At 48.1% G+C, this 11,527-nt stretch overlaps 1 protein-coding gene across 1 annotated transcript; it reads right to left on the bottom strand.

The window, feature by feature from the left end:
- Positions 1-1,110: 1,110 nt before the first annotated feature.
- On the bottom strand, positions 1,111-9,847 carry LOC138426623 (pregnancy-associated glycoprotein 2-like). Its single transcript, XM_069565351.1, has 9 exons — positions 9,795-9,847; positions 8,558-8,708; positions 7,476-7,593; positions 7,254-7,372; positions 5,849-6,042; positions 4,619-4,735; positions 2,889-3,030; positions 2,710-2,805; positions 1,111-1,263 (listed from the first exon to the last, which is right to left on the bottom strand). The coding sequence occupies exons 1-9, from the start codon at positions 9,845-9,847 to the stop codon at positions 1,111-1,113; spliced, it is 1,143 nt and encodes a 380-aa protein (XP_069421452.1).
- Between the last annotated feature and the right edge of the window lie 1,680 nt (positions 9,848-11,527).

The following is an 11,527-nucleotide window of genomic DNA, read 5'->3' as shown; positions in this document are numbered from 1 at the left end:
AGCTATGAATATTCACTGGAATAATGGATACTGAATCTGAAGCTCCCATACTTTGGCCACCTGATGTGAAGAGCCAACTCATTGGAAAAGACCCTGACACTGGGAAAGATTGAAAGCCAAAGGAGAAGAGAGCAGCAGAAGATGAGATGGTAGGAGGACATCATCAATTCGATGGACATTAACTTGGGCAAACTCGAGGAGACAAGGAGGGACCGGGAGGCCTGGCATGCTATACTCCGTGAAGTCACAAAGAGTCAGATACTACTTAGCAACTGAACAATAATAACAGACATTCTTCTAAATGAGGAGCAGATGGAGTTGTTTGGGCAGTCATAAACACTTGCATGGTCTAGAACATCTGCCTGACATTTCTTTGATGGTGCCCCACCCCAACTCCAGTCACCTGGTTCTGGGGGAAGCTGTCAATCATGTTTGCTGGGGAGCAGGGTCACTCGCTTAAGTAAAGCTAATCATAGTACCACCTGCTCCCATCAGGATGGTTGGTCCAGGGCTAAACTTATGATCTGAGGTAGACCAGTCCTTTATATCCCTTCCTGGTAAAGTGATGTTTTCTAAGCTTCTTTCCTTCTGGGCTATATACTTTAGGGATATAAAACCTTGAGACAGGCAACTTCAGAGTCCTTCACTAAGTGTAGAAGCGTGAGGGAAGAAGGCTTTCAGGCTTAAAGAATCAAAGATGTGTAAAGGGAAGGAGCAGAGGAGGCAAAGAGTGAGCCAATGGCTTCTGATTTCTCAGAAGAGAAATCAGTGCAGTCACAGAGATCGTTGGCTCTGCTCTGGTTCGTGTGTCCAGATCCCCAGTATCCTTCCAATAAGTCTCCCCTTTTCTTCAAGCCAGCTGGAGTTGGGCTTCTCTCACTTGTGCTTCAGGCTTGATTCTAGATCCTTCCCAAATGTGATGCACCTCCCCGACCCAAAGAGAGGCACGCATTCATGTGACCACCATGAGGTGAAATCTTTCATTCTTTATAGAGAATAGGGCTTTGCAGAGCAACAAACACAGTTCACCAGCATCCCTGGCCCCACCCAGCGGGCCCTCACATGAGTGTGTGTGTGGAGTGGGCCTGACTGAGTCCTGTAGCCCAGCATTTACACTGCGGGAGCCAGGCCGATCCTGTTGTTTCCTCGATCGAAAACCGAGAAATACAGCCTCAGGAAGACCTCACCCAGGACCCAGGTCTCCGACTCGTTCACACGCGGTGGGCGCACGAGAAAGTTGCTGAAGCAGTAGCCCGACAAACTCTGGGGAAACAAAAATACATAGCAGTCAGCCTGAGCCCTTACCTGCCTCCCTCATCAATATCCAAAGTTGCAAGTTTCCTGGTTTTACTTCCTCCCTTTGGTAAGAATCAAGTGACTCTCTCAGCAGTGGTGGAATGAGGGGCTATTCCAACAACTAGAAGGGCCAAGACATGTGGTTGTCATTAGGGAGGAAAAGGGGCAGACAAGCAGGGATTATAAGATGCAAACATATAGGGGATGGATAAACAACAAAGTCATACTGTATAATACAGGGAACCATGTTCAACATCCCATGATAAATAGTAATGGAAAATAATATGAAAAATATATATATGTATACACATATATAATTGAGTCTCTTTGCTTTATGGCAGGAATAAATAGATCATTGTAAATCAATTATACTTAAATAAAATTTTTAAAAAGAGAACAAGAATGGCCCTTAATTCCTTGCTGTTCCTTGCTCCATCTTTTCTCTGCGGAAAATGCTGTTTCTTTTTCTTCCCCACAACCCTTTTCCTTAAAACTGTGCTCGAGCCCTCTGCAAAGCCTTCCTTGACCCACTCTCACTCTCCCTGGTCACTCCAGGCTGGGTTGGTGATTTTCCCTGGTGCCCCTAAGTCTGTAGCCCTCATCACCCCTAATCTGCCCCCAGAACCCCTTTGCCCAGCCCCCAGGGGTGCCATTTGCATGAAATCCAGTTTAGATTTGCATTGACCAAGAAGTGTTCCTCAGGTCTCCATGAGTCTAGGGTTTTAGAATTAATGAAATTCCCTGTCTTCCTCAAAAGCTTCTTTGAGCCCATTAGCCTGCTCTGAACTCCCATAGAGAACTGACATTAAACCTCAAGCGTGTGCAAGAGTTGTGCAGTCTCTGTGCACCCTTTACTCATATTAGCACACGCATAAGGAGTCAGGTAGCCCAACTCACAGATGGGGCACTGGGGCTTAGCAAGGGGAAGTTGCAGCCAAGAACTAGGTAACCATGTAATTTATGATCCCAACCTGGACACTTTCAAGAAGGGAACGAAGACTGTTAATCACTAGAGTGGGAGAGAACACTGGGTCTGTCCCCAGCCAACCCTCCTTGTCACTTGGCTATTTCACAGACTGCTAGAGCTGACTTTCCATGTTCGTGCATCTGAGGGCTCTGGTTGAACTAAAGCTGTTTAAGGCAAAGGCCCTTAGTGTTCCCCTCTCCTTGTGACTCCCACCGTGCCGGGCATAGGGTAGTGACTCCACGCTTCTTTTGGGAAGATGACTGTCCCAGACTGTCCTTTACTCTCAAGTGGTTGGTTTTGTGGGAGGCACTGGGCCAGCCACGTGGGCTCAGCCACATCTGCAATGATGCGGCTGAGCCTGCAGAGGGCGCCCTCCTCCCAGCAGCAGCTTAAGGGTTCCTGCAAGTCCCAGATTTGAGAACCAGCCCCCAGGGTTATCCCCTCACTTGGGTGTAAGCTTCGGCGGGTACTGGATAGTCTATCCCATTGATAGTGAAGACAACAGGAGGCAGTGTCCCGACGGATTGGCAGGAAACTACGTGCTGTAACAGAAAGAGGGAGAGAGGTTGGCTCTGCTGATCTTTGTGTGAGAGCCTGAGAGTGACCCCGTGGAGTGACCCTTCACCTCACGACCGATGGGCCTGGCATGGATGAATTTCTGGATTTTGCTGACCGGTCCTCTTGGGCCACGCAGAAAGCCAGTCCCCGTATCCAAGAGAGCCTGGCAGCCACGTTTACAAGCAACCACTGTCCCGTTCATGGAGATGCTGAGAGACAATGGGATAAAAGAGGCACCAGCATCACTCTGGAATCTCCCCCACGACTGCCCCCTGAACATGACTGTGTGACTGTCTCCTGAACAGCCTTTCAGCCCTTGCCCTGACTCTGTTTTCCTTTGCTCTGGTCATTTCATCCTCTTTGACTTCCCTTCAGTTATTGAATGAACCAGCTCTTTCATCTCAGGGCCTTGGCATGTGCTGATCACCCTTCCTAGAAGACCACCTATCTCCTTCATCTAGATGATTTCTTCTCATCTTTTAGTTTCCAAATGTCACTTTGTCAATGAAGTCTTCCCCCTAACCCAGATCAGGCTCCTGTCTTGCTCAGTCTCTGTAGACTCTTCCCCATGTCTAGCAGGTGCCGAGGTGGTAATTCACTGTGTGTAAGTCATTTCGGGTGCATCTGCCTCACTAGATGGGAGGGCAAGTTGTGTCCTTGGTGCCTCCCCCAAGTCCCCAGCACACAAGGGATGCAAGTGTATGCTTGTGAATGAATGAATGAATGAATCCATGAAAAAAAAAAAATGAATGAGGAACATCCAGATACCTTTGTCTGGTGTCTGACCAATAATAAGAGTGAATATGGAGATTCCCTGAGGCAACAGGTGCTCAGAGAGTTAGTGGGAGGGAGACCCAGGCTGCCCTGGGAAAGGTTGCCTTCCTGCACCCTGCCCCTTCATCTGGCTCAGACACTGAGGCCCTCAGCCAAGCAATGCCTGAGCTAGCGCAGAGGGCCACTGAAACACAGGAAAACTTTTATCTGAGGGTATCACACAGATTCCCATCAATTATTGTCCCTTGTTTTCAGGCCACTCCTGAATCCCAGCTTCCTGATTCCTTCTGTCACAGCCCCTGCCCCACTGTGTGCCTTGGAAGAAAAGCAGGTAGTTATGGCTAGGAAGGTATCTCTCTGTTTGATTAGCTTTCAAATCTCAAGATTGCAGCCAACCTCTCTCCATTGCTGGGTAGCTTCTCCTTAAGAAGACCAATTTTACCAGTTTATTAAGGGCTTTCCCTGCTTTTAAACTGGCAGTACTGTGTTCTGAGAACTTTCTCAGTCCCAGGTAGCCCTGGTCATTTGGTCATCTTATCACAACCATGTTCAGGCTGGTGAAATTCTCCCTGATCCTCTTTTCACTACACTTTAGGGTCCTCAAACATGTTCCAGACCTCACAGTGTGGTGGGTGCAGCCCTCCCCCAGCTGCACAGGCCTCTCTGGACCCCATTCTCCTGATCAGAGGCCTGATCAGGAGGCCTGGGGTGATTATCAATCCATGGGAGGTGTGTGTATCTGTGTGCTTGTATGTCTGCACGTGTCTATTTGTGTCTTGGGTGTGTGTGTGTCTATGTCTGCATATCACTGTTTCTCTATGTGTCTGTGTTTGTATTGGTATTTGTGTGCCTTTGTGTGTTTATAAGTCTGATGCTGTGTGTGTTTCTATGTGCGTCTTTTGGGGTGGAGTCTGTGTCTGTGTATGTGACTGTGCAGCTGGGGTGCATTTGTGTGTGTCTGCATGTGTCCACGTGCACATGTGGGAGCCTCACTTGGGATGGCTCTCAGAGGGAGAGGCTTACCTGTCCACGTTTATATGCCAGTTGCCCACTTGGGACACTGGTACCCAGTTGAGTTCTCCCTTATAGTAGTCACGGTTCACCCCTCCAAACATCACCACGCTGCCATTCTCCTTCTGACTGTGGAGAGAAGGAAGAGAGGGTCTTGCTAGAGGAGAGTAACACCACACGCTATCTGAGGGTTTTGCTTATCCACCCATCAGAGGCACTACTACAGAATCCATTTTAGAGACGCAGAAATTGAGGCTCAGAGGGATTGAGTAGTGGACCTGGGCTGGTCACAGCTAATGAGTGTCACAGAAGTCCAAAGGTAGGCAGCCAGGCTGTGCTTTGACCACAACTTTCTGAGGAGGACTTGGTCCTGTATGGCAACATAAGTGCTGAGAAATACCCTCAGAGGATACTGTGCTGGAGGAGTCTGGCTTCCTCCTTGTCTAGCCTGTCATTTTTCAAAAACAGCCCAGGCTTAAGGACAATGAGGGTGAGGGTTCAGTCTCATCCAGGGATGGCTTCACGAGCCTGTGACCTGTGCTGTTGATGGGGCCCTCCCTGTCTTGAAATCCAAATACTTTTTAAACAAAGGGTCCCACATTTTTACTTTGCACTGGCTCCCACAGACTGTGTAGCTGGTCCTGGGCTCCTGGGGAAGTGTTAGTATGGAAGGAAACATTCATGCCACCCCTCTCCTTTTTTCCATATCAAACGTGTTTGTATGTGTCTGTCAGTCACACAGTCGTGGCTGACTCTTTGCAACCCCATGGACAATAGCCCACCAGGCTCCTCTGTCCTTGGAATTCTCCAATCAAAAATCCTGGAGTAGCTAGCCATTCCCTTCTCCAGGGGAGCTTCCTGATCTGGGGATCAAACCTGAGTCCCCTGCATTGCAGGCACATTCTTTAATATCTGAGTCACCAGGGAAGCCCTTCCATATCTAATCCATCAGCAAATCCTATTGCTTTTTCCTCCAGCCTGTTTCCTGACACCTTCCATTGTTCTCCCTCTTCCCCCACCCACTGGACCAAGTCCCTGCCCATGAGCCCATGATCATGGGTTTGATCAATAAAATTTTATTTACAAATACCAGTGGTGGGGCCAGGTAAGGCCCTGGGGCCATAGTTACCCTGGGCTAGACTATCTCTCAGGAAACTTCCAGATCATATGGTCTATAATTTTTAATGCAACTGAAACCATCTTACCGCTGAATTAGAGAGGTCTGACCCACCTCAGACTTACCTGCTCAAGTGGAAGGCAAAGACAGGCTCAGAAAAGACTCCTTGTTTCATCAGGTTGTCGAAGATCGGGGAGGCCCCTATGACAGTGGGTCGGGGGTAACCTAGTCCCAGGATGCCATCAAAGGGTACATCTTCAAACCCAAACTCCTTCAGGCTTAGGCCAAATGGCTGGGCCACACTAACAAGGTTCCCGATCTGTAGAGAGGAGAGTGTTCCCACATAAAGGATTGGGAAGTGGGGCTGGGACTGGGCTGGGGGGTAGATGTCAGTAGCACTGCAGAGAAGAACTGAGGCTTGCCTGTACTCTGGACTGATCTAAGTTGGTTAGACCAAGTGGGACAGGAATTCGTGTTCCATTTTTGCGGGGCTGTGGGTTTTAACAACACCTGCTCCTCCTGCTCCATCTGAGTGAGTCAAATTGGCCGTCATGCCTTCTGTACAGGTGGGGCAACCAAGAGTCAGGACAGGACCCAATGGTGCCCCCTGAGGACAAAATGAGTAGAGAGCGGGATAGCCTTCTCTTTGGCATCACTATGATGTGATGACAGAAATGAACTGAATTCAAGGCAATGCTTGTGAATTCTATGTCTGCCCAAAGAGACAGAAGCCCCATTATTTAATGTCACTTGCAAGGACCTCCAGAAAATTCTGCCTGGGAAACATGCATTTGGGGATGTGTTTGTGTGTGCATGTGTTTGTTTGGGAAATACAGAGGAAAAGAGAGAGAAAGAGACAGGGTGGGGTGGGTGCAGAAATATTCAAGCACTTTGGGGAAGTCAGGCCATTGTTTTTATTACACTGTCAAAATTCCCCTAGAGTGAGAACCTATTTATCAGTCCCCTCCCACGTGTTTGGCCCCCTGCTTTCCTTGTCTGGATACCTGAAGCTCTATGCTGCCACCAGGGACCCTGAATCAGTTTTATCCTCTTCCCAAATTCCCACACCTGCTTGAGTCCTGATTGGCTAGCCCAGCTCCACCACTTACTAGATGTGTGACCCTGGCAAGGCCCTTGCTCTCTGCACCTCAGTTCCTTCACCTGTGTCATGAAGCTAATCATAGTACCTGCTGCATGTGATTGCTGCAGGGTCGCATGAGTTATTACCATGAAGGTGCCAGCATAGTCTGAGAATATAAATGTGGTGTTTTCTCCTCCCTCTCCCTGCTCCTAGTGAAACGAATCTTGAGCTGCTCACGGGCAAAGGAGCTGTAAGTCCCTGCCCCGAGCCACTGTCTGGATTAGCTATTCTGGGAGTTTGTGTGTCAGCTGAGGTGCTATCTACCCAGGGACAGGGTCCTGAGGGGCAGACATCCAGTCACTAGGGGACTGCCAGCTGGTCTGGCATCTGTTTTGTAAGCAGTGGTTGCTCCCAGGGCAGCCCCAACTTAGCTTCTGTTTCCACATTACCCGAACGGTGTCATAGACAAGATATCCCTTTATCGACACAGAGCTGTAGTTGGTATTGAAGATCTTGTTTGTGGCCTTGAAGGTGGAGGAGTTACAAGGAACGAAGCTGTTATGTTTATCTGCAGACACAAGAGATGAGTGTCCCCCAGGTGCCAAGGATGGAGAAGGGAGTTGGAGGGGAAATACAAGATGGGCGAGGTGGGGAGGGGAGCAGGTACTCACAGCAGCTGGGACTCTGGCAGTATATGGAGGGCACCCACAAGCCAGATGAGCCAGTGTCAAAGAGGACCTGGAACTCCTGGGGGGGTGTTCCAATGTTGATGTTGCCGATGTAGGAAAACTACAGAGGCCAAGGTGGGGTGATTAGGGCAGACTTGGCTGCACTGGCCACCCTTGATTCGCAGACTGCTGCCACCCTTGAGGTGTCCCATGTCTCCTGAAATCACTCTCCAACCACTCCACACAGCCTCTGCTCAGATGACTGCCTGATTTGATTCCTTTTCTTTCTGTTAGGGCTGCATGGCATGCTGGATCTTACTGTCTTGACTAAGGATGGTACCCGCCATTCCTTCAATAGAAGCACAGATTCTTAACCACTGGACCCAGAGGGAAGTCGTGGCCGCTTCATTTGAGAAGCTTTCCAGTCTCCTCTTCCAGACTGAGCCCCTTCTCTTACAGATGGCCCTCCTCGATCACCCCAGGCCACTTCTTCTAAACTCGGACCATGACCTCTCAACAACAGGCAGGTGGCCTATTTATTTGACAGCTATTTACTCCCTGCCTGTCTCTCGGGATGGCCTGTGCATTCATGAAGAAGATATCAGACTTTTTTTCAAATCAAGCAACACTATAGTGTTAGATTCATATGGGCTCACATGCCATAGGGGCTCATTAACTTTTTTACTGGTATCCATGCATCTGTGGATGCTGACATACGTCTGCCCGGGATTTCACAACTGATTTGCAGTTGCCTTTATCTTTTGATCGGCATGGTTTACCCTTCATCTGTAACTGAGTGGCTCACTTAGCTCAGAAAGAACAATCTCCCTCAAACTAATGATACACCTTTGGCACAGAAATGCATGTTTGTCTGCCCCCTGGTCATTGCTGGGCCCAATCACCACAGACCAAGAGTTGAGGATGAGACTGCCTTCTCCTCTGGGAATGGGTCCCTGTTCCCCCGTGTTTCTGCCTCCTGCAGGAGCCCCAGCCCCAACAACCCCACTGGCATCTCCACTTGAACCCCAGTGCAAAGCCAGAGCACCAGGGGGCGCTGTGGAGCACCATCCTTCCAACACACTCACATCCTTATGGTTCCTCAGAGGATGATAAATTATGTTTTGGTCATTAGTGGCATTCTGGGACAGGCTGTAAGGGTGTTCCTCAGAGAAATTTGTCAGCAAACTTCTTTCCCTTAGAGTTTCTCGCATGGTCTTCATTTTCATAATAGGGATTCTTTCACCAGCCATGAGGAAAAGAAAACAAAGAAGGGGCCGCCATCAGCTGTCTGTGTTATAGAGACTGTCATACCTGACGCTGGAATGGCACTGTGCATCTTCCAAGCATTTTTATGAGTGTCACCTTATTATGAGGATGCCGTGCAATGACCACGGCAAAGACCTAGGTCTGAACACAGGTTCTGTTGCGTAATCTTGGGTAAGGCATATGACCATTGAAAACTCAATTTCCCCGTTGGTAAAAAGGTGCAATAAAAAAAAAATCCCCACCACCACCACCCCCCCCCCCACATAGAACGGCTTGGATATTAAGCGAGATGATGGATGTAATGCACCTGATATACAGGAAGTCTCAGCAATGGCAGCCATTACCATTGCTGTGGTCATCCCACTGTACCCTTCTCAAGGAAGCTCGGGGAGGGAGGTAGAAGGGATTCATCATCCTCTTTAAACAGGGGATGAATTTGAAATGCAGGGAGTTGGAGACTTGGCTGAGGCCACACTGCTTGTTAGAGCTAAAAGAGCACAGAAATAGTACTACTGATCTTTCTTCTGGGCTCAAGCAGAAGAGAGGAGGCCAGGAGATGGGGAATAAATTAAGGAGGTTAAGAGAAGCCGAGAAGAATGTTTTTAAAAAGGAAAAAATCTAAGAGAGTTCTGCACGCACAGAGACATCCGAAGAGATAGATAAAATAGAGAGAGAGAGTTGAAGACATAGACACATTCACACAGAAATGAAGAGAGACCAGAGAGGAGACCTAGAACCACATACAGCAGAAATGCTCTTTCTTCAGACCACATCTACAGTTGCACAGGTTGTGCACTGAACAACTTCAAGGAATGCAGTTTTACACAGGACATGATGTGGCTGGACCCCAAGAGCTGTGCGATCCTACAGGTTTGCCTGGAGAGCCTAGGGCCTCACAGAGTCTGTGGCAAGGTACTTATCAACAAGTGAGAGTTGACCTTAGACTGTCAGGGAGTGATTACATTCCCTTCTAACCCTGACAGGTGGAAGAATAAGAGGAAGAGAATGAAAAAACAAAAGAAAAAGGACGATGTCACTTATAGTCCCCACACTTACATGACCATGCACTCTGAGAGAGCTACCAGCCCGAGGAGTCCAAGCCACTTCATGCTTCTGTCCTCGACTGAAGTGCTCAGGACAGATTGAGTTCTGAGCATGCACTGGCGGTGAAGATTACCTAGCTATATATGCTCTAACCTGCTCTAATGTTCTCCTTTAAGCCACCTTGAGTCTGATGAGAAATATGAACCTCTAGATAAAATCTTTGCCTCCATTGGTGTCTGTGAGGAGTGGACTTGGAAAACTCTCATAATAAAAAAAATTCCACTGTAATCTCTTCCTTCATTCTTGGATGAAAAAACAAACTGAACTGCACAATCTAAGAGTGGGGAGACTCGTTCCAACTTGTAGGTGAAACACTGCTAATAGTGATAAAGGTAAATGTTAAGGGCCATGTTAGACATTTGTGATCTCGTGGGGTCTTCCTGGCCACTGCATGAGATGTGCATTGCTGTCCTCAGTTGGAGAGGAGACTGCTAGGAGGAAAAGAGGTCAAATGGCAGAGTCGGACACGACTGAAATGACTTGCACAACACAACACAGTGCGGTGACATATGAGTGGCTTTAGGTAGTGGGACAGATGGCACAGATCAGAGACACCATTGACACCAAACCGCATCGAAGTTCTATCAGTTCAGTTCAGTCACTCAGTCATGTCCGACTCTTTGCGACCCCATGAATCGCAGCACGCCAGGCCTCCCTGTCCATCACCAACTCCCAACTCCCGGAGTTCTCTTAAACCCATGTCCATCGAGTCAGTGATGCCATCCAGCCATCTCATCCTCTATCGTCCCCTTCTCCTCCTGCCCCCAATCCCTCCCAGCATCAGACTCTTTTTCAATGAGTCAACTCTTCACATGAAGTGGCCAAAGTATTGGAGTTACAGCTTTAGCATCAGTCCTTCCAATGAACACCCAGGACTGATCTCCTTTAGGATGGACTGGTTGGATCTCCTTGCAGTCCAAGGGACTCTCAAGAGTCTTCTCCAACACCACAGTTCAAAACCATCAATTCTTTGGTGCTCAGCTTTCTTCACAGTCCAACTCTCACATCCATACATGACCCCTGGAAAAACCATAGCCTTGACTAGACAGACCTTTGTTGGCAAAGTAATATCTCTGCTTTTCAATATGTTATCTAGGTTGATCATAACTTTCCTTCCAAGGAGTAAGTGTGTTTTAATTTCATGGCTGCAATCACCATCTGCAGTGATTTTGGAGCCCAGAAAAATGAAGTCTGACACTGTTTCCACTGTTTCCCCATCTATTTCCCATGAAGTGATGGGACCAGATGCCATGATGTTAGTTTTCTGAATGTTGAGCTTTAAGCTGACTGTTAACTCTCCTCTTTCACTTTCATCAAGAGGCTTTTGTGTTCCTCTTCACTTTCTGCCGTAAGGGTGGTGTCATCTGCATATCTGAGGTTATTGATATTTCTTCTGGCAATCTTGATTCCAGCTTGTGTTTCTTCCAGCCCAGCGTTTCTCATGATGTACTCTGCATAGAAGTTAAATGAGCAGGGTGACAATATACAGCCTTGACGTACTCCTTTTCCTATTTGGAACCAGTCTGTTGTTCCAAGTCCACTTCTAACCGTTGCTTCCTGACCTGCATACAGGTTTCTCAAGAATACCAGGTGGTCTGGTATTCCCATCTCTTCCAGAATTTTCCACAGTTTAATGTGGTCCACACAGTCAAAGGCTTTTCATAGTCAATAAAGCACAAATAGAT

The sequence above is a fragment of the Ovis canadensis genome, chromosome 21, assembly GCF_042477335.2.
Source record: "Ovis canadensis isolate MfBH-ARS-UI-01 breed Bighorn chromosome 21, ARS-UI_OviCan_v2, whole genome shotgun sequence".
Taxonomy (NCBI): Eukaryota; Metazoa; Chordata; class Mammalia; order Artiodactyla; family Bovidae; genus Ovis; species Ovis canadensis.
The sequence above is the reverse complement of the archived record's forward strand: the minus strand, read 5'-3'. Positions and strand labels throughout refer to the sequence as shown.